Source organism: Malus domestica, chromosome 16 (assembly GCF_042453785.1).
Source record: "Malus domestica chromosome 16, GDT2T_hap1".
In the NCBI taxonomy this organism is placed as follows: domain Eukaryota; kingdom Viridiplantae; phylum Streptophyta; class Magnoliopsida; order Rosales; family Rosaceae; genus Malus; species Malus domestica.
The window spans coordinates 30,694,358-30,717,583 of record NC_091676.1 but is presented as its reverse complement, the minus strand read 5'-3'; the positions used below and the strand labels follow the sequence as shown (position 1 = coordinate 30,717,583).

Genomic DNA, 23,226 nt, shown 5'->3' with positions numbered 1-23,226 from the left:
ACCATTTCCATGGAAGATTCGAGTGTAGCAAGATGACCGTCCATGCCTGTGAAACGAGTCGTGGTTGTGTGGCGAGGCATACATGAAGGGAAATCAGGAATCAAAGGATGATACCAATGAATCCAAGATCCAATTCCTAATTCAACCTTAAGTAGCAGCAAGATCAAGGTGGGTTCGATTTTATTCGGTTCGGTTCAATTTTCTCTTGGTCTTTTGTTCAGTTTTTTTTTTTTTTTTTTAAGTTTGGATTGGTAGACTAATAGTAAAATAATGGAGAAATTGGGAAGGTAATTGTATATATACAATTTTATTTTATCAACAATCTTAATTACAAAGAAAATGACCGTATCCATTCTAAAAACAAACAAATAAAGAAACTCTTCAAAGTTCCAAAGTTATCCAAAACTTTCTTCTATAACCAATGGAATATCCTTCATAATTGAACCAAGTATGTTCCTTGAAAGGGCCTTAAGCTTAATTTCAAACTTGGTAACAAAGTTTCACAAAGAAACATCATGGGCATAAATTCATAAGGTGTAAAGGGATTTGGTTTGATTCGGTTTCCAAACCTCTAAAATCGAAACCGAATCAATAAAGTTTGGTTTGGTTCGGTTTTTCCTTTTTCGATTCAGTTTTTTGTTTTGTTTTTCGGTTTCGATTTGGTGTTCAGTCTCCTTTTTGTTTGTTTTCGATTTTTTGAACCCACGCCTAAGCAAGATCATAGATGACGGATGAGAGGAAGGAAGAAGAAGATGGAGCTGAGCTCCCAATTCCGGAATATTATTTTTTTACTAAAATGCGTGTTGCATTCCCACCAACTGTAAGAGCACTTATAAAACTCGAGTATACATTTTCTGCCCGCTAGCAATTCCTAACAACCTTAACTAATCACCTATTAGGTCCTGATTAATCCCACATTAAGTGATTAAGCTAATCACTCATTACAATCATATCATGCGGCAATACGATGAATTGGAATCAAGGAAGTCATGAAATCGGGATGGTGATTGGTTTTTACGGGTAAATCAAAGCGAGTCAGCATTATAATAGTCAAATATAGAACTTATCATTCGTTTGTTTGAGTTTAGTTCGAAATCTGTGACTTGAAAAATGAAGAAAAAGAAGACAAAATGTCAAAGTGACATTGTTATGTTTGGAAAGGGAACACGCACCAAAAGATTGGCTGCGTTGTAATATGGGGCACGCAACGCAACCCATCATTTGGACAGAGAGCACATATAAGTGTATGTGGGATCCAAATTGGAGTGGGGACAGAAACTTGTGGTCCGCTGATGAAAGGAATGTCAAGCATCAGGGCCCTTCAATTTCATGCCAGGAGAAACTGCGTGGAAACTTTCCCCGCTAGGCCAGATTTGACAAATATAACTGATTAGGATAACCCCAAAATGAAAAATAACGCTTCTGATTAACAACACCACCACCACCACCACCAAATCTAAGTGAGGTCGGCTATATGAATCCTAGAACACTTCTGATTAACAAAAGTTAAATAATCTTGTAGCTCATGCAGTTACCAGGCTTAATATGCGTTTGATGAAATAAAATACAACACTGCAAATTATAATGCCTCCTAAATTGTTGTTAGAAAGGAATCATCTTCATCGTGTATAATAACCAACTATACATGGTCTATAAATCTTGTATCTAAAGTTAAAACAAATTTCTTCAGTTAATGTTATTCACCAATGAAGAATTTCTCTGATGAGAACATTTGCCCTTCAAGTTAAATCAGGCTATAGTTTCCATTCAGTTAAAATTTCCGTGGTTTTTTCTTTTTTTCCCGTCTTCCAGTGACTAATTTTGTGGGTTCAGTATGCAATTCAAAGAATGAAAGAACCTGCAGCTTGATACGCTTACAAAGAACACGAATCTGCATGATAACCCATCCTTGATGCTGCCAAGGGATCATATTCATTCATTTTTGAACAAGCTTGATGGAACCTGAAAGGAGAATATTATCACAACTTTCAGAAAACAGAGCACAGATATCTCAAGAGTTCAAATCTAATAGTTAGTCTCAATGGTGAAATCTAGCCTCTACATATGAAGAAAGGATTGGCTCAAGGAATCAACAAAAGATATCCAAAATATCCAATCTTATTGAAATGAAGAGTGGGTCGTCAAAAACACAAATAGATTTTCTTCTAATGAGGAAAGGGGATCGTATAACTTGTAAGGATTGCAAAGTTATACCAGGAGAGAGCGTGGTTAATCAACATCGCTTGTTGGTGATGGATGTACATATCAAAAGAGGGAGACAAAAGAACAAGACTTGGAAGTGCCCAAGGACTAGATGGTGGAATCTAAAAGAAGAAAAACAAGCCATTTTCAAAGAGAAGGTAATCACCCAATGTGTGTGGGATAGAGAGGGGGAAGCTAGCCAAATGTGGGATTCCATGGCTAGTTGTATCCGAAAAGTAGCAAAAGAGGTATTAGGAGAGTCCAAGGGCTTTGCCCCACACCAAAAGGAATCTTGGTGGTGGAATGAGGAGGTACAAACAAAGGTGAAGGCTAAGAAGGAATGTTGTAAAGCCTTATACAAGGAGAGGACCGATGAAAATGGTGAAAGGTATAGAAAAGCGAAGCAAGAGGCGAAGAAAGCGGTCAGAGAAGCTAAGTTAGCGGCTTACGACGATATGTATAAACGACTAGATACCAAAGAAGGAGAGTTGGATATCTATAAACTAGCTAGAGCAAGGGAAAAGAAGACAAGGGACCTAAACCAAGTGAGGTGCATCAAGGATGAGGATGGAAAGGTTCTTGCTACAGAGAACGCGGTTAAAGACAGATGGAGAGGTTATTTTCATAATCTTTTCAATGAAGGACATGAAAGGAGTGCTTCTTTAGGGGAGTTGAGTAACTCAGAAGAGTGTGGAAACTACTCTTTTTATCGTCGAATCCGGAAGGAAGAAGTGGTTGTAGCTTTGAAGAAGATGAAGCATAGAAAAGCAATAGGCCCAGACGATATACCAATCGAAGTGTGGAAAGTTTTGGGAGAGACAGGTATAACATGGCTCACTGACCTTTTCAATAGGATTTTGAAAACGAAGAAGATGCCAAATGAGTGGCGAACGAGCACTTTGGTGCCTATCTACAAGAATAAGGGCGACGTACAAAATTGCATGAACTATAGGGGTATTAAGTTAATGAGTCATACAATGAAGCTATGGGAGAGTCATTGAGCATAGATTGAGGCAAGAGACACGGGTTTCGGACAACCAATTCGGGTTCATGCCAGGGCGCTCAACCATGGAGGCAATCTATCTCTTACGAAGATTGATGGAAAGATATAGAGATGGGAAAAAGGATTTACACATGGTCTTTATAGATTTGGAAAAAGCGTATGATAGGGTCCCAAGAGACATTCTTTGGAGGATCTTAGAGAAGAAAGGAGTACGAGTAGCATACATCCAAGCTATAAAGGATATGTATGAAGGAGCAAAGACTGCCGTAAGAACTCATGAAGGACAAACCGAAAGCTTTCCCATAACTGTAGGATTACATCAAGGCTCATCCTTAAGTCCTTACCTTTTTGCGTTGGTAATGGATGAGTTAACAGGACATATTCAAGATGATATTCCTTGGTGTATGCTTTTCGCAGACGATATAGTGTTGATAGATGAAACTCAGGAAGGGGTAAATGCAAAGCTTAACCTTTGGAGAGAAGTGTTGGAATCTAAAGGTCTTCGCCTAAGCCGATCAAAGACAAAATATATGGAGTGCAAGTTCAGTGCAGATGGAGGCCAAAACGAGTTAGGGGTGAGGATCGGAGATCAAGAAATACCAAAGAGCGACCGTTTTCGTTACCTAGGATCTATCTTGCAAAAGAACGGAGAATTAGATGGAGATCTCAACCATAGAATACAAGCTGGATGGATGAAGTGGAAGAGTGCATCTGGCGTGTTGTGTGACCGCTGTATGCCACTGAAGCTCAAGGGAAAATTTTATAGGACTGCAATAAGGCCGGCGATGTTGTATGGCACAGAATGTTGGGCGGTGAAGCATCAACACGTACACAAAATGGGTGTAGTGGAGATGAGGATGCTTCGTTGGATGTGTGGGCACACGAGAAAGGATAAGATTAGGAATGAGGATATCCGGGGTAAAGTAGGAGTAGCCGAAATTGAAGGAAAGATGAGAGAAAATCGGTTACGGTGGTTTGGACATGTGCAAAGAAGGCCTACTGACGCTTCGATTAGAAGATGCGACTATGGGACAGAGGCTCAGGGCCGAAGGGGTAGAGGAAGACCTAGGAAAACTTTGGAAGAGACTCTAAGAAAAGACTTAGAGTACTTGGATTTAACGAAGGACATGACACAGGACCGAGCACAATGGCGTTCTAAGATTCATATAGCCGATCCCACTCAGTGACTTGGATTTTCCAAGTCTCCAACCGAGAAGTTTTCCTCACTCGAAAAATTCAGGGAACACTACCCCAACCTACATGCTCCACTCAGAAAGCTTCAACATACAAGCTTCAACAAAAGAAAATTCAAAGAACTTAGCGAAGAAGGCTTTGGTGTATTTAACACAATACGTTGAAATGAAGGAAAACTTATTTATTGATATCCCCGATAAGCTACAAATATGTACATATACATGAGTCAAAATAAACAAACAAGATGGAGCCTTCACAAAGGTTACTTAGGAGAAGTCTCAGCAGTCGGTAGAGCCCCAGAAAGAGAAGGCATCGGAGAGGGATCATTCGGAGCCTCAGTACTGGACAAAACCCTAGAAGGAGGAGGCATCAGAGGTTGATCATTTGGAGCTTCATTATGCGGTACAGCCCCAGAAGACGAAGGCAATAAATGCCTTTGGAACAAACCCACAAATCTCTGATGATCAAGTAAAACCTGACCATCAGTTTCCTTCATCTGGTCAAGCTTCCTCTTCATGTTTGTAGCATAGTCATGTGCGAGCCGGTGCAACTGTTTATTCTCATGCTTGAGCCCTCTAATCTCCTGTTTGAGACTCATCACTTCGGCCGCCAATGATTCAACTTGGCGGGTTCGAGCAAATAGGCGTTGGGCCATATTAGACACAGAACCTGCACACTGAACACTGAGAGCCAGTGAATCCTTAACAGCTAACTCATCAGACCGTTTGTAAAGTAGTCTGTTATCTTTGGGAGTGAGAAGGTTCCTGGCCACCACCGCAGCGGTCATATCATTCTTCATCACGGAATCCCCAACGGTAAGAGGACCAGTAGAGGAGACGAAGGATGGGCGCCATATGTTGTCTGGAGAAGGCGGGGCTGCCTCCTCAACAAGGTTCAAGTCAAAACGACGGTCGGAGGGGCCAGACATTTTCAAAGGTATTGAAGAGAGAAGAGGTCGGACAAATCAAGATCTTAGAAGTGCAAGAATGGAGCTTCTACTGGTGGAGATTCAAGTGTACTTTGGAACTTAATGCCAGCCCCTATAAAAAAGCTGCACTCGACGGAGCTTCAGACATCGAAGAGGCGCCTGCTCAGAAATCGAAGAGGCGTTTGCTTTCTCAAAAGCTGGGCTGCTTAGAGACCACGAGGGTTGATCTCATAAATCGAAGAGGTGTTTGCTTTCTCAAAAGTTGGGCTGCTCAAAGACCACGAAGGTCGATCTCAGAAATCGAAGAGGCGCTCGCTTCCTCAAATGCTGGGCTCGTCAGAGACCACGAGGGCCGATCTCAGAAATCGAAGAGGCACCTACTTTTCCAGCCTTGTCAGCACCTGTCACACGCACACTCAGCTTTGCGGAAATTATGGGTATTCTGTCGAAGACTTCTGGGGAAGTAGAAAACACATGAATCTTACTGTCCAATCACCCACTTCCCACACGCAGCAATAGCTCATGGGTACCACAGATAACTTTGCCAAAGTTCTCTGCCAAAGTTGAGCACGTGAAGCTTGCAGCTCCCACTACATCGCTCTGACCAAGAAGGGTAAAAGAATAGCAAAGAAACAGCACTAACAAAGTTTAGACCCATAAATTTTGAAGGTCTAGCTACCATATTATTACCCACAAGGGTAAAGGAACAGTACCACTGTTGGATAATTGGAAAGTCCCTGTGTGTCAACCTCTGTGCCTCGTGGCAAGGTAGACTAGCAAACATGCCCAACCTTTACTCACATTCGAGAAAACATTCCCAATAAGATTGCTTGCTCCAAAATCGAAGAGGCACCGTCCTCCGAATCTCGAGAGCCAGACTCCCAACATGACTACTTTCTCAAAAATCGAAGAGAGGGTAAAGGAACAGTACCATTGCTGGATAATTGAAGTCCCTGTGTGTCAACCTCTGTGCTTCGTGGCAAGGTAGACTAGCAAACATGCCCAACCTTTACTCACATTCGAGAAAACACTCCCAACAAGATTGCTTGCTCCAAAATCGAAGAGGCACCGCCCTCCGAATCTCGAGAGCCAGACTCCCAACATGATTACTTTCTCAAAAATCGAAGAGACACTGCTCCCCGAATCTCGAGAGCCAGACCCCAGCATGATTGCTTTCTCAAAAATCGAAGAGGCATCGTTCTCCGAATCAATTGAAGAGGCGCTCGCTTTCTCAAAAGCTGGGCTGCTCAGAGACCACGAGGGCCGATCTCAGAAATCGAAGAGGCACCTTCTTTTCTAGCCTTGTCAGCACCTGTCACACGCACACTCAGCTTTGCGGAAATTATGGGCATTCTGTCGAAGACTTCTGGTGAAGTACAAAGCACATGAATCTTACTGTTCAATCACCCACTTCCCACACGCAACAATAGCTCATGGGTACCACAGATAACTTTGTCAAAGTCTCTGCCAAAGTTGAGCACGTGAAGCTTGCAGCTCCCACTACATCGCTCTGACCAAGAAAGGTAAAAGAATAGCAAAGAAACAGCACTAACAAAGTTTAGACACATAAATTTTGAAGGTCTAGCTATCATATTATTACGCACAAGGGTAAAGGAACAGTACCACTGCTGGATAATTGGAAAGTCCCTGTGTGTCAACCTCCGTGCTTCGTGGCAAGGTAGACTAGCAAACATGCCCAACCTTTACTCACATCCGAGAAAACACTCCCAACAAGATTGCTTACTCCAAAATCGAAGAGGCACCGCCTTCCGAATCTCGAGAGCCAGACTCCCAACATGATTACTTTCTCAAAAATCGAAGAGACACTGCTCCCCGAATCTCGAGAGCCAGACCCCCACCATGATTGCTTTCTCAAAAATCGAAGAAGCATCGTTCTCCGAATCTCGAGAGCCAGATACCACATACCACTTTTTCAAAGTGCTCTGACAGAGTTAAAACATGTGAAGCTGGCAGCTCCCACTACCGTGCTATGACCAAGCAGGGTAAAGGAATAGCATTACTACTTGTTGTTAGGGAGACTCCTATATATGTCGACCTCCATCCCCAACGGACAGGCAGACCTGCAAAAATGCTCAACCCTTCCTCATATCTGAGAGGGCACTCCCAACGAAGCCTTTCGAAATATTCAGCTTTCTTTCCCCCCGATAATACCTCTGCAAACAAGCTATACTAGAGCAAGAATATCTCATATCATCAGGGTTAAAAGCAAGAGTATCCCATATCATGCTTTTTCTCTGTCTTTTCCTTTGGCCTTGTTTTTACCTGCAAGACAAGGAGAAAGAGAGCAATCAGTCAGCACTTGAAATCAAGCTCCCAGCCAGGAACTGACAGCCTGGAACCCCTTACCTGATTACTTACCTGGCATTGCTCTCGAGTACTCATCTTCAACATCTTATGTTGCCAGGGAAGATACCGCATCTGCTTGAGGAACAGATAGGGCAAGTGCGAAGGATACAAGGAAGCATGTGGAGACAAGCGTAACAGCACACGTGCCGATCCATCCATTACTCTGTCAAAAGCAAAAGTATCCCATATCAGCAGGGTCGAACGTACTCTAGATTTGATGGACTTGTTTTGACCCTCAAATTCTTCAGTCGGCCTTATACTCTGGAGGAAACCAGAAAACCCTCCAGCTCAGTTCAAGAATAAGCCTGTGGAAAGTTACTTCTTCAAAAGCAAAAGTATCCCATATCATCTCTTCTCATTTTTCTTCTCTTTATCCTTCATGCTGCTGCAAGATGGGGAGAAGGTGAACAATCAGCCGGAGCTCTGATTGCTTACCTTGTCTGTCACCTCTTTCAGCAAATCCCCTAGCTCGGCGACTTGGGGGACTCCTACTACATGGTTTGTATCGCGCTTGACCAAGCCTGAAACTACAAGTAAGCTTCAAGTGAAATTGATACATTACCTTGTGCATCTCCACCAGTTAAAGATACCACCCCTGGATGGAGGAAGAGTACTTCCAGAGAAGCTGCCACATCTACCTATGAGACAGATAAGGCAAGTCAAGATGATACCACACTCCGATACTTAGAAGTTTCGTGATTACGAGATCATTCTCCCACAATATTTCCTAATGTCATTTGTACTCTAATGTCATTTGCACTAAATCATTCACTTGTACTCACTAAAGGAGAGCTTGAACCTATGTACTTGTGTAAACCCTTCACAATTAATGAGAACTCTTCTATTCCGTGGACGTAGCCAATCTGGGTGAACCACGTACATCTTGTGTTTGCTTTCCTATCTCTATCCATTTATATACTTATCCACACTAATGACCGGAGCAATTTAGCGAAGATCACAAAAAACGACCGTTTTCGCTACCTAGGATCTATCTTACAAGAGAACAGAGAATTAGATGGAGATCTCAACCATAGAATACGAGCTGGATGGATGAAGTGTAAGAGTGCATCCAGCATGTTATGTGACCGTCGTAGGCCACTGAAGCTCAAGGGAAAATTTTATAAGACGGCAATAAGGCCAGCGATGTTGTATGGCACAGAATGTTGGGCGGTGAAACATCAACACGTACACAAAATGGGTGTAGCAGAGATGAGTATGCTTCGTGGGATGTGTGGGCACACGAGAAAGGATAAGATTGAGAATGAGGATATCCGAGGTAAAGTAGGAGTAGCCGAAATTGAAGGAAAGATGAGAGAAAATCGGTTCCGGTGATTTGGACATGTGCAAAGAAGGCCGACTGACGCTCCGGTTCGAAGATGTGACTACGGGACAGAGGTTCAGGGCCGAAGAGGTAGAGGAAGACCTAGGAAAACTTTGGAAGAGACTCTAAGAAAAGGCTTAGAGTACTTGGATCTAACGGAGGACATGACACAAAACCGAGCGCAATGGCGTTCTAGGATTCATATAGCCGACCCCACTTAGTGGGAAAAGGCTTTGTTGTTGTTGTTGTTGTATTGAAATGAAGAGAAGAATATCAAAATCTACAAAGAAAAGATGTGTTTTATATGTTGAGAAATTAGCCATATTACGTTAATCTCCCACCACCCCCCTGCTGTTATATTAAGTTTAGGTGTTTAATGTGAGAACGTATTTGATATACACCGACAAAGTCCAGATGAGCTCCCAGCAGTAGGCAAGCACATTACTAAGAATTGATTTTCTACAAAATTTGGTTTGAAACTTGAAAAAGGAGACCACAAATAGAGTGGTAACATGAGCAAATGGTGGGTTATAAAATATGAAAGTTGAACAAGCATTTGCCGTAAAAATACTTGTACAGTGATTCAAATTTTATCGCATCTATGATATATATCAATCCAGCATAATATGGAATTTCTGGGTCTGACCCATCTTTCTTTTCTATTATATCAAAATTTGAAAAAACTATAGTGGCTGATTGTGCTACAACAGAAATGAATGGGAAGTTTTCTGAAACTCTATCTACTCAGTTAATCTCTGGAGGCATCTCACCGAGGAGTGTGGTTTTTTAACAGATACTACAGTTTACATTTTTTAATCCAGTATTATTTGAAAATTTAGTGTCCGGCATACCTTCACATGATGTGGCATAATCTTAATATCGAAGGGCACATGGAGCCATGCTTCAGGTGGATAGAGCAAAAAATTCTCTGGCTTACTGGTATAGACATCTGCATACTGATGAATGTGATAGGCAAAAGCAGATTCCTGACCTTTATCCGTAAGAAATGTGGCCCCAAAGGACCTATTAAACATTCTTTTCATCTTGTGACTTGCCTCCTGCCTCCATTCATTTAACTCCTCCAACAGTGACGTGTAAGCTTCCCTCTTCTGAGTAAAAGCAACAGTAGCGTGCAATCTACCAAGCAATTCTTGTACTATATGAAATTTTGCCTGTGCCCAGAAAGAAGTTTCAGAAGCATGAAAATTACCTGACAACTTTGAATAGACGGAACCCTTCTTATGAGCTTAGAGGATAAGGTAATGTACATTTGATCACCATATGTGAGCACTGCGTGTTGTCAATCCAAAGTAGTTGGGTGTACAAACATCAAGAAATAAAAATAGCAACACCAACGAAAAACAAAAAAAAATAAACAAAATGAGAAAGATCATCAGAAAATACCTGTTCCAAGCGGTAAGTATCCTTGTTTTGAATAAGTATTTCATCCTGCAAAAAACAGAACATATCAATGGAAAAACAATCCACAAAATGGTTCAGACTTTCAAATTGAAATGTCCAAAAACAAAGGAATTCGCATGATCCTTTTTGCCCATTGACATGGATACATGAAACATTGACTAAATTAGATGTAAAGTTTGAATCAAGTAATTAAGAAACAACACCCATAAGTATAAAAATTGTCCCTTTTAATTGAACCGAAGTCTATGAACAATCAGGTCTGATTTTGAAGAAGAAACAAATTTTCATTGCAAAGAAACAATAAAAATACAAGAGCGGACAAGAAGTCCGCAAAAGCACAAACAAAACAGGATAATTAGCAACATCACCATGACACTTGGAAACTCTGAAAACAACACAAAACTAACTAATAGCAGCATTCTAATTACGTCAAATTTCTGAAACAGACAAACAACAACAACAAAGTCTTTTCCCACTAAGTGGGGCCGGCTATTAAATTTCTGAAAAAGGCAAATCTCTAAATTATGTAGTAACCGATGCCCACAGAGATGACCATAACCGAACTTTATCCCAAAGATTCTCCCTTCTACTGACTTCGTAGTCCTAAAAAATAAGCTTGTTTCTTTCCATCCAAATGACCCTTGTTGATGCACAAAACCGGAGGTCTTGGAACAACATAAATCCGACCATGAATATGCAAGAAATGTAAATAACACAAGATGTATCGTGGTTCACCCCAAGGTTTGGGTTACGTCCACACTGATTATATTTATATGAGAGTATTTGTGAGGGAGAGAGTGTGAGAGCTTTGCTCTAGAGAGGAGAGACTTAGGGTTTGTGAGGGTGAGGAGGCCCTTTTATAGAATAAGGGCTCCTCCCCTAATTACATATTTGCCCTTTCCTTTATTATATAATTACATTTAAGTCCTCCGAGTATTTATACGAGGTCTAAATACGAGGCCCTAAATATGGTATAAACAGTAGTCCCCCAAGTCTTCAGTCAAGAGAGTCTTTTAGCTGGAGACTTGAAATTCAGTCCATGTGTGGGCCGAAGTAGCTAGATGCTGTCTTGAACTGATGTTCGATATGAGGCAGTGCTTAATCTGAAATGACGCTCAACTAGAAGTAGCACACGTTGCGAGGCTGCTCGGCTCGTGGCTTATGTTGCCTTGGTTGGCTCGGCTTGCGGTGTTTGAAGGTGAGGGAGTCCCTTTTATAGATAGAATAAGGGCTCGCTCCTCAATACATGAATGATGGGCTAGAGTTGATGCTCTCTAATGGTGGTAAGGGAGTCCCTTTTATAGAATAAGGGCTCGCTCCTCAATACATAAGTAATGGGCTAGAGTTGATGCTCGCAGCAAGGCGGTTGCTCAGTAGGCGGCGATGCTCTCTAATGGTGATGAAGGAGTCCCTTTTATAGAATAAGGGGTCGCTCCTCAATACATAAATGATGGGCTAGGAGTGATGCTCGCGGTGAGGCGGTTGCTCAACTGGCGGCGATGCTCTCTAATGGTGATGAGGGGGGCCCTTTTATAAAATAAGGGCTCGCTCCTCAGTACATAAATAATGGGTGCTCTTTAATGAAAGTGAGGGAGTCCTTTTTATAGAATAAGGGCTCGGTCCTTAATACATAAATAATGGGCTAAATCCCCAAGTATTTTTCATGAGGCCCAGTTGAGGCCCAATATATGGTACATAATGTAGTTCCCCAAGTCTTCGGTCAATAGAGTCTGTTGGCTGGAGACTTCAAATTGAATCCATGTATGGGCCGAAGTGGCGGTTGTTCGGAGGTGGTATTTGTATACCCTGCACTGAAGCTTTGTAGGTGAAGCTTTGCAAGTGAAGCTTTGAAGTTAGAGCTCTGTAAATGAAGCTTTTGAAGCTGATTGTCATGAGTGATGCTCATGAATGTTTATGTTGATTGACATGAGTGATGCTCATGAATGTTGACATGAGTGATGCTATGTTGACATGAATAATGGTTATGAATGTCTATGTATGATTGTCATGAGTGATGCTCATGAATGTTTATGTATGAATGACATGAGTAATGCTCATGTATAATTTGGAATACTATGCGTACTTTTGATCACCTGGTTGGTGGCATGAATGACTAGTTGCCAAATTAGAGTACGGGTTGTACATCTCGTCACTTGGTTGGTGGCAATAGCGGCCGGTTGCCGAATAATTTTGGAGTACTGGGCGTACTTTTGGTCACCTGGTTGGTGGTAATAGCGGCGGGTTGCCGAATAATTGTGGAGTACTGGGCGTACTTTTGGTCACCTGGTTGGTGGTAATAGCGGCGGGTTGCCGAATAATTGGGGAGTACTGGGCGTACTTTTGATGACCTGGTTGGTGCTATTTTGGGCTTATGGACATTCGCTCTCCACAATATGCCAGCCCATTTATTTTGGGCTTTGCCCTTTTTGTTTTTTTTTATACCCTCTGATGGGGTTTATACATATTACCCTCTACAACAACAACAATAACAACAAAGCCTTTTCCCACTAAGTGGGGTCGGCTATATGAATCCTAGAACGCCATTGCGCTCGGTTTTGTGTCATGTCTACCGTTAGATCCAAGTACTCTAAGTCTTTTCTTAGGGTCTCTTCCAAAGTTTTCCTAGGTCTTCCTCTACCCCTTCGGCCTTGAACCTCTGTCCCGTGGTCACATCTTCGAACCGGAGCGTCAGTAGGCCTTCTTTGCACATGTCCAAATCACCGTAACCGATTTTCTCTCCTCTTTCCTTCAATTTCGGCTACTCCTACTTTACCTCGGATATCCTCATTCCTAATCTTATCCTTTCTCGTGTGCCCACACATCCAACGAAACATCCTCATCTCCACTACACCTACGTGTTGATGCTTCACCGCCCAACATTCTATGCCATACAGCATTGCCGGCCTTATTGCCGTCCTATAAAATTTTCCCTTGAGCTTCAGTGGCCTACGACGGTCACACAACACGCCGGATGCACTCTTCCACTTCATCCATCCAGCTTGTATTCTATGGGTGAGATCTCCATCAAATTCTCCGTTCTTTTGCAAGATAGATCCTAAGTAGCGAAAACGGTCGCTCTTTGGTATTTCCTGATCTCCGATCCTCACCCCTAACTCATTTTGGCCTCCGTTTGCACTGAACTTGCACTCCATATATTCTGTCTTTGATCGGCTTAGGCGATGACCTTTAGATTCCAACACTTCTCTCCAAAGGTTAAGCTTCGCGTTTACCCCTTCCTGCGTATCATCTATCAACACTATATCGTTTGCAAAAAGCATACACCAAAGAATATCATCTTAAATATTAAGTTTGTGATCTTCGCTAGATTGCTCCGGTCATTAGTGTGGATAAGTATGTAAATGGATAGAGACAGGAAGCAAACACAAGATGTACGTGGTTCACCCAGATTGGCTACGTCCACGGAGTAAAGGAGTTCTCATTAATTGTGAAGGGTTTACACAGTATATAGGTTCAAGCTCTCCTTTAGTGAGTACAAGTGAATGATTTAGTACAAATGACATTAGGAAATATTGTGGAAGAATGATCTCGTAATCACGAAACTTTTAAGTACCGAAGTGTGGTATCGTCTTCACTTGCCTTATCTGTCTCATAGGTAGATGTGGCATCTTCTTTGGAAGTACTCTTCCTCCCTCCAGGGGTGGTATCTTTAACTGGTGGAGATGCACAAGGTAATGTATCAATTTCACTTGACGCTTACTTGTAGTTTCAGGCTTGGTCAAGCGCGATACAAACCATGTAGTAGGAGTCCCCCAAGTCGCCGAGCTAGGGGATCTGCTGAAAGAGGTGACAGACAAGGTAAGCAATCAGAGCTCCAAGCAATCAGTCCCAGATCAGAAGTTTGATTTCGAGTTCCGGCTGATTGTTATCCTTCTCCTTATCTTGCAGGTACCATGAAGGATAAAGAGAAGAAAAGGAGAAAAGGTGATATGAGATACTTTTGCTTTTGAAGAAGTAACTTTCCACAGGCTTATTCTTGAACTGGGCTGGAGGGTTTTTTTGTTTCCGCCAGAGTATAAGGCCGACTGAAGAATTTGAGGATCAAAACAAGTCCATCAAATCTAGAGTACGTTCGACCCTGCTGATATGGGATACTTTTGCTGTTGACAAAGTAGTGGATGTATTGGCACGTGTTCTGTTGCGCTTGTCTCCACATGCTTCCTTGTATCCTTCTCACTTGCCCTATTTGTTCCTCAGGCAGATGTGGTATCTTCTCGGGAAGCATAAGATGTTGAAGATGAGTGCTCGAGATCAATGGGGTTCCAGGCAGTCAGTTCCGGACTGGAAGCTTGATTCCAAGTGCTGACTGATTGCTCTCTTTCTCCTTGTCTTGCAGGTAAGAACAAGGCCAAAGGAAAAGACAGGGAAAAAGCATGATATGGGATACTCTTGCTTTTAACCCTGATGATATGAGATATTCTTGCTCTAGTGTAGCTTGTTTGCAGAGGTATTCTCGGGAGGAAAGAAAGCTGAGTATTTCGAGAGGCTTCGTTGGGAGTGCCCTCTCAGATATGAGGAAGGGTTGAGCATTTTTGCAGGTCTGCCTGTCCGTTGAGGATGGAGGTCGACATATATAGGAGTCTCACTAACAAGGAGTAATACTATTCTTTTACCCTGCTTGGTCATAGCACGGTAGTGGGAGCTGCCAGCTTCACGTGTTTTAACTCTGTCAGAGCACTTTGAAAAAGTGGTCTGTGGTATCTGGAAAGATGATGTTACGTGTAAAGATTACAGACAAGCTTTATCCAAGGAGATCTGGCTCTCGAAGTTGAGAAAGCGGTGTGAGGATTACAGACAAGCTTTATCTAAAGGGCTCTCGAAGTTGAGAAAGCGGTGCCTCTTCGGTTTTCGAACAAGCAATCCTGTCGGGGATCTGTCTCTTGAGATTCGGAGAACGGTGCCCCTTCTATTTTTGAGAAAGCAATCCTGTTAGGAGTCTGGCTCTCGAGATTCAGAGCGGTGTCTCGTCGCTTTTTGAGAAAGTAATCATGTTGGGAGTCTGGCTCTCGAGATTCGGAGGACAGTGCCTCTTCGATCTTGAAGCAAGCAATCTTGTTGGGAGTGTTTTCTCGAATGTGAGTAAAGGTTAGGCCTGTTTGCTAGTCTACCTTGCCACGGAGCACAGAGGTTGACCCACAGGGACTTTCCAATTATCCAGCAATGGTCCTGTTCCTTTACCCTTGTGGGTAATAATATGGTAGCTAGACCTTCAAAATTTATGTGTCTAAACTTTGTTAGTGCTGTTTCTTTGCTATTCTTTTACCCTTCTTGGTCATAGCGATATAATGGGAGCTGCAAGCTTCACGTGTCTAAACTTTGTCAGAGATTTTTGGCAAAGTTATATGTGGTACCCGTGAGCTGATGTTGCATGTGGAAAGTGAATGATTAAACAGTAACATTCACGTGCTTTCTACTTCACTAGAAATCTTCGACAGAATGCCCGTAATTTCCGCAAAGTTGAGTGTGCATGTGACAGGTGCTGACAAGGCTGAAAAAGCAGGTGCCTCTTCGATTTCTGAGATCGGCCCTCGTGGTCTCTGAGCAGCCCAGCTTTTGAGAAAGTAAGCGCCTCTTCGATTTCTGCGATCGACCTTCGTGGTCTTTGAGCAGCCCAGCTTTTGAGAAAGCAAACGCCTCTTCGATTCCTGAGATCGGCCCTTGTGGTCTCTGAGCAGCCCAGCTTTTGAGAAAGCAAACGCCTTTTCGATTTCTGAGCAGGCGCCTCTTCGATTTCTGAAGCTCCATCGAGGGCGGATTTTTATAGAGGCTAGTATTAAGTTCCATAGAAAAACTGTTCATTGTTTATTTTTCTTATTATTGGGTAGGGAAGGGGTGGAGAGAAAAGGTTGGCCAGCTGCTCAACTGAAAATAATCAAGTTTCTCCTTCTACAGGAACAAAAAGGAAGTCTGATTTATGGATATAGCTATAAGTGATAACCTGAGCAGTTATGAGCCAATAAAATTCAAAAAGTATTTATATTCATCTCACCTAACCTATCATTTACTCTGTAGCAATTTAGAGCCACTATTTCGAAATTTTTGAACCTGTAAAGTTTTCTTAGTTTTTCTTGTTATCTTTTCAATCCACTAGTGTAACAAGTAAACGAAATTAGTTCTAAAGCATTGTTCCTTGTATCAGCTATTAAGCACACCAGAGAGAATAAGAAACCATAGAGGACCTTTTTAAATAAGAAAAGTATCCTGGAATATACAGAACGAAAAGACATACTTCTAGCTCATGAATTATAGCAGCAGTGCGCCAGCCAGCTTTTGCAGGCCCCCTAAGGTCGCTAAATAGGTGGTCTCCAAAGTACATCACCTATCAAAGGGGGCGTTAGTTTAAATTTTTGAAGAATAAACTGGAACGTTATCTATCATGATATACTAATAGATAATGACATGCAAAATCATGAGTTATAAGCAATAACTTTGAAAAAAAATACATGAATAGAAGTACCTCTGGTCCCTTCCACTTGGTAATATGAAGGAAGGATTTAAGGCATCCATGGTAATATATTTTATTAGGAAGAAATTCATCCACCTTCTTGAAAGCTAAATTATCCTTCTCCGTGTCATAGAAACTGCATTGAAGTTCCAGAAAACAAGGTGCAAGATAAAACAACAAAAGATGATAGCTTAGCTCTTTCTAGGGTAACTAAGATATTAAAACTCCGGTAAAAAGGACACCAAAGAAAATAAAATCACAACAAAAGTGGGTGAAGAAAGTATTTGGTACAGATTTAGCATTTCCATGGTGCACAACATACGGTACAGGAATCCCACGTCTTTGAAGCTAAACTTTATAAAATGGGGATAGACAAAGTGTTGAAGATACAAACCGGAATGGATGCTCAGATGTGTAGAAATCTGGCTTATTGGCTTTAGCAATCACAACATCAAAAAGTTCCCTCCAGGAGTCTCTGTATTCCTTAGAATCCTAAGAACATGTCACAATCAACTCAGTAAACTTAATATCGATAGCTCACAAACTTACAGATAACCAAAAGATCAAGCTAACCTAGACAGACACACATGACACATGCATGCACACACACAAGCTCTCTTAGTTAGCACCCGTTTTACAGAACCAACCACTAAATCTAATTTTTATTCATAAACATCATACACAGATTTTCAAATTAACTGGATACACATAAATACATCCCCAATCTCATAATAGTTCAATGATGAGAGGGAATATCTACACATATCCGGTTCATTCCAAAATTCGCCTCAATAAATAGAAAGGCTGCATATGTACAAGATCATAAATTAGTAATTACTCATCACAGGGTAAGATGCTACAAGTGGTAGTGGTAGAATTTTGAGTTAGTTGACTAACCTCCAACATAAAGGTCATTCCTCCATCCACAAAGTAATATGGAGAGTTAGTCAGCAAGAATAGTTTCTTTCCCTTCTCCCTGAGCATCTTGAGAAAGTGTAACAGTTGTCCCTAAGAAATAGTAAGATCAAACTAGAAACTTAGAGATGCTACAGTGGTTTTACCCTCATATATGCAGCCAGAAATATTAGCATGAGTTGAACACCTCATCTTTCCACAATATACTCATAAAATGTGGCATGGCTTACATTTTTTACTAGATATCTATGGGGGTCAGAAAGAATTCCTCTATGAACCAAGCCACTGCGATGAACATGCTGAATTGCACGATTTACATCTTGATAGATGTAGCAAGCATCAAATTCCAGCTTAGCATCAACAAAATATTGCACGATATCTGAAATGAGGCATGCCTGCATAGTAACAATTGAAACAAACATCGATGGGTTAGAAGGAAAACAAATTATTCAGATAACCGCTAAAAAGAATGATAGTTTCCAAATAGGAATTTTCTCTTGGTCACTAGTGACCAAAGAATGGATGGTCACTCAAACTTGGATTTGATATTAAGGGTGGAGAATAGATTAGTGTTTCAGTCTCAACTCTTGATATCAAATCCAAGGGTGGGTAAGCATGAATCCTTAGACACCAAGCGACTGGGAGAACGTGACTCGGTTTTCAAAACAAGGAATATCTGTAAAAAGGAAGATGAGAGTATAGACCACTTATTTCTTCACAGCTTTGGAAACTAATGTATTGCTGGAAATATCTGAATTGAGCATAACATGCATGTGGAAAAAGTATTTTGCATTTGGAGGGGTAAAAGAGAAAACTATTTTGGAAGTGTTGTGTGACGCCATTGCCTGGGTGTTATAGATGGAAAGGAATGAACAAATTTTCAAGATTATGGGGAGGTAGGAACTGGAGGTATGTAGGACAGAATGCAATAGGCCATCATTGTGGGCTTCAATTCTGTAAGCATTTCGGGATATGTCATTCTTTCTATCATGCAGATTGAAATATGGTGGTATCTTAATTTTTCTTTGTGATTAACTCAACTGTTATGAATATATTTCAGTTTTATCGGCAGGTTTGGTTCAGGATTCTGCACGCCTTATGGGGACTGACAGCTTGTCCACTAAATTTGTACTTCTAAAATCTGTGTTCAAACCGAAAAGAAGAATAAAGTGATAAGTTCCCTGTCCTAACTCAACTCCTTTCACCTGTCTTACCAAATGTCTGCCTATATGGGCCAAAGAAATTACTAATATTAATACAGTTTACCCACAAAACTTGCCAAATCCCCAAATTTTTTTTCTTTCAGAAGATGCATATAGGAGATGTCTATTTGTAAAAATGTTTCAGTGGACGAATGTTAATATCAGCCCATACATGCATGAATCTTATTAAAAAAATTGCATAACTAACCTCGCTAAAGCAAAAGAAATCCATCAACCCAACAAGTCCCCGGGCCTGATCACGACCAATACGTCGTGTGCCATATATTTCTTCAATTTCCCTCCTGCTAAGCTGAATTTCATTTCCAAAAAGAGAATAAAAAAATCTAAAAACAGATTATGAGTATCGAAATCTATTAGTCTATATAAGTTCATGGAGCAATGAAATAATAATTTTGCCAAATTTTCACAAGGACAAAAGCCTAAACTCTAATTTGTACTATATACATAAACATAACCAGTGTCCAATCATTCATGATTCATATAACATGACAACGAAGTAGATTGTACTATTTGGACAGAAGAAAAGTACTTTGCCTTAAGCATTGGATACTCATTCAGATTTATTGTGAAAGCCACTGTTGTCTGTTAATATCATTAAAATTCTCATATCTGAGTTCTTTTTCCTTTTCCATATGTGGGAGCCAACGAAAATGTAGCTCATAACCTAGGGCAGGCACAAGTATGAAGAAAATACCTCCATAAAAAAACTTTCAGTTCTAGAAAGCAATAGACCATAATCAGAACATATAAGTTCATATATTTAGTTCTTAAGTACCTTACGACGACCATAGTAGCATCCATCTGGCTCAATTGACCCAAAAAAATCCAGCTTCAATAGGCACCCTTTTAGCTTATCATAATACAATCCTCTAATGGGAAAAGTCGAATCATACTTAAATGCCATGCAAACCTCAGGGTACCGAAACTGACAAATCACAAACAATCATATCTAATTACAGAGTTTACGTGTAAACCATAGCCCCATGATATTATATCGACATTGCTCAATGGGAGTAAACTAACCTCATTTACCATATGCTCCTTTGCCAGATCATATATCAAGCTCTGTAAATTGGCAGAATAATGTACCAGCGTGTAATCATAGTCAAATCCATAAACTTGAATATTGTCCAATCTCAGGTTTTTATTTACATATATCCCTAATTTCAACACATGACATTAATCAATATTACAATTGACATGAGTAATGAAGCTTCAACCGAGTAACAAGAGTGCACCGTCAAACCTTTCGGATTCATTTTAGGCATTGCTTTAAGTGCGGCTGGAATCTTGAGGAAACTCTGCTTCGCAGCATCAAATTCACGTCGAATCTGTGCTATCTCATCATTAAGAACTGAAGTATCAGCTTCAGGTCGAGTCTCTCCATCTCCAAATTTCAACAGAGTTTTCTCGGAAGCAATTGCTCCATAGCTTCGAAAACCTATATTCAAGTGAATTGAAACAAAAAATTAATTTCAACAGCCGTAAAGATCAATATACATTTCCAACAAACATTTTAATTTTGAGGCACTTCAATGCAATTGATATTCTGTAAAAATATCAGATAAGCATTGTTGCATGTATAAATATAATATATATATATATCAGAGAGGACGAGAGAGAACCTTGCAGAGCTCCAGAACCAGAAGATGGGAAGCTCGTCCTCTGCAACAAAACATAAACAACAAATAAGATTGGAAGTTATCAGTACGAAAATATGTGCACAGAGAGAGAGAGAGATATATATATATATATATACGTTGATGGAAGAGCAGAGAGGAAGCAGCCTACGAAGGCAGGCCATGGGAAGGGAAGAGAGGGGTTTTAGCTCTGCAGCAGCATTCGGAGGTTAGGGTTTTCTCTTTGAACTGTAATTTGTAGGGTAAAACGGAATCGAATTGAAGGGCGAGGAGGATGCTGAGATTGTAATGAAGGAGATGAAATTACAACAGGCATGCGAAAAACGAGGATTGCCAGTCAGTAGCCGCCATTTTAACATTGACTTTCTGGTACAAACGTTACCACCCTTTTCTGTGTTACTTTTTATTTTTTACAAATTTGATTTTGTTCTTGAAATATTAATAGACACAAGCCACTCGTACCTACTCCAATCCTTAGATTAAAAGTCAAATTTTAGTTTCTAAATTTACCCTAATTTGCTTCAATCTTTAGGGCAAATGTGAGTTAAAACTCAAAACTCATTTATAGGCCAAATTTAGCCCGGGATTCTTCTTGAGTTAGTAGGGCTGACCCACCATATATGTATATTTTTTTTTAAGTTTTATATTTATAAATTCATTGCATCCAACCGTTAAGATCTAATTTAATGAAATTCAACGGTAAAAAAAAGTATCTAATGGTCAAAATTTAAATCAAACAACTAAAATAATTAAAAAAAATTCTTTAGGTGTTTCATATTTTTTCATAGTGTTTCATGAGTTTTATGGTGTCGGTCAGTAATTTTTCAATATTTGTCGGAATCTAAATATTTTTAGATTAAAATGTTCATAAAATTAAATTAGGATAGTGTGACAACCCGTTCCAAATTTTATGTTTTATAAATTTTAAAAGCATGAATTGACGAAAATGTCATAGAGGCAAGGATTTTGACTTTCGTTGGCCATTGTTTAGAGAGATGTATGAGTCATTCTTTTGGAGTATTTTCGTAGTAATCATTGTCACGAACGCATAGGCGAAAGCCATTTGCGAGTCCGGATTATAACGATATAGTTATGAAAGTTTGAAATTAGTTATTTAAAGTTTAGCTATAAATAAATTGAACTCCCACCTTGTGGGAAAGAAACCAATCAGATTTTAAGCAAGAATAAGGGGACTAATCAGCTATTTTGTTTAAGTGACCAATTAAATATGTTTGAAGGAGAACCAATCAGAAATTAGAGAGAGGGATCAGCCAATCAAGAAGGAGAGAGAAGAACCTCATCCCCTTCCCTTTCAACTCGTGCACACCAATTCAGTTCAACCTCCTATTTTCCAAGGCCGATTCTAGCCAACTCCGATGGAGTCTTTCGACGCCACCACCACCATCTTGAAGCTTTCATTCCCCTCTACAAAACCCAACCAAGAACCACCTTGATTAACCACTGTATGAGGTGGTTTGAGACCACGAAAGTCAACGGTTCTCTCGGTGCTCAGGCCACCATTTTCAAATTTCCGGCAAATAGGCAAAGCAATGGCCGATGCCACCAGTTGGGCTTTGTAACCCATCATCCTAGGAGAAAATCCCAACCAACCTTGACCCTGTTGGACCACCGTAGACGACGAATTGACGCCGAGAAGCTTTAGGCACCCGCTGGCTTTATGGGCAAAATTGACTATCTTCCGTCCACTTTTGGACTTCGTGGCAGGGATGAAAGTTGTTCCTCTATTTGAGATCTTCATTTTTGTGAATTTTGGTAATTTTTAGAAATAGTTGAATTTTCCAACAAGTCGAGGCGGCCAACCGCCACCTTCGGCAGCGTATAGGCCGAGGGGTCCCTTGACCTTCCTAGGATAAATTTGAATACCTTGGTTCCACTTGTGAAGTCAGATTGACGAAATTCCATCGTTTGAACTTAGTTCCATTAAGGTCCGCCACTTGATTATTACAGCAACCGACGATCCGACCGTGGGATCATCATTAAATTTTAATACATTATAGTACATAATATTTGAGGATATTAGAAACTTACGGATCAGAAATCTGACATGCGGATCTTCTGGATCGAGTTACGTAAGGTTGTGGACTCTACCGTCGATCTTTGGCCGACGATTGACTTTTGGTCATTGTGTCCCAAATCATTCTAGAACGTCCTTGGGGATATGTTTTATGTAAGTTACGTGTTTTATCGATAAGAACTTTGAGATGTGATTTGATAATTGTTATAGGCGACGATGGTTTGTGATGTCTCGATTTTCATGCTAGGGAGTCATAGCGTGGACCTCAGGTGAGTGGGTCTTTTCCTTTTATCATATATAGATATGACTGATAATTCCACAAATGCTTTTAAATTGTTCTATGCATTTCATGCCATGTTAAAATACTATGGTATGGTTGAGTTTTAGATTGCTTTATGGTATATCTATATGCATATTATCAGCATATAATTACTGTGAATGCTTTGAAGTACTAAGTTGAACTACGAATGGCTTGATCCCGTTTGAGGGTACGTAGGCAGTCTAACAAGACAG

The 23,226-nt window shown here is 40.7% G+C and overlaps 1 protein-coding gene across 5 annotated transcripts; it reads right to left on the bottom strand.

Annotated features, from left to right (window-relative positions):
• Window positions 1–1,496: 1,496 nt before the first annotated feature.
• On the bottom strand, window positions 1,497–21,093 carry LOC103435477 (uncharacterized). Of its 5 annotated transcripts, none has more exons than XM_029095772.2 (15): window positions 20,798–21,072; window positions 20,664–20,703; window positions 20,285–20,479; window positions 20,062–20,198; window positions 19,814–19,963; window positions 19,226–19,327; window positions 18,046–18,210; window positions 17,798–17,908; window positions 17,295–17,392; window positions 16,913–17,036; window positions 16,685–16,774; window positions 10,420–10,464; window positions 10,071–10,187; window positions 9,867–9,971; window positions 1,497–1,962 (listed from the first exon to the last, which is right to left on the bottom strand). In XM_029095772.2, exons 1-15 carry the CDS (start codon window positions 20,840–20,842, stop codon window positions 1,933–1,935), a joined length of 1,554 nt encoding a protein of 517 aa, XP_028951605.1. In that variant the 5' UTR covers window positions 20,843–21,072; the 3' UTR covers window positions 1,497–1,932. The 5 variants fall into 5 exon arrangements, 4 of the variants coding, with proteins under 4 accessions (XP_028951605.1, XP_008372098.2, XP_028951606.1 ...); XR_011576867.1 differs by having other exon boundaries at window positions 1,778–1,962; window positions 10,071–10,305; XM_008373876.4 differs by having other exon boundaries at window positions 9,867–10,187; window positions 20,798–21,093.
• Window positions 21,094–23,226: the final 2,133 nt, after the last annotated feature.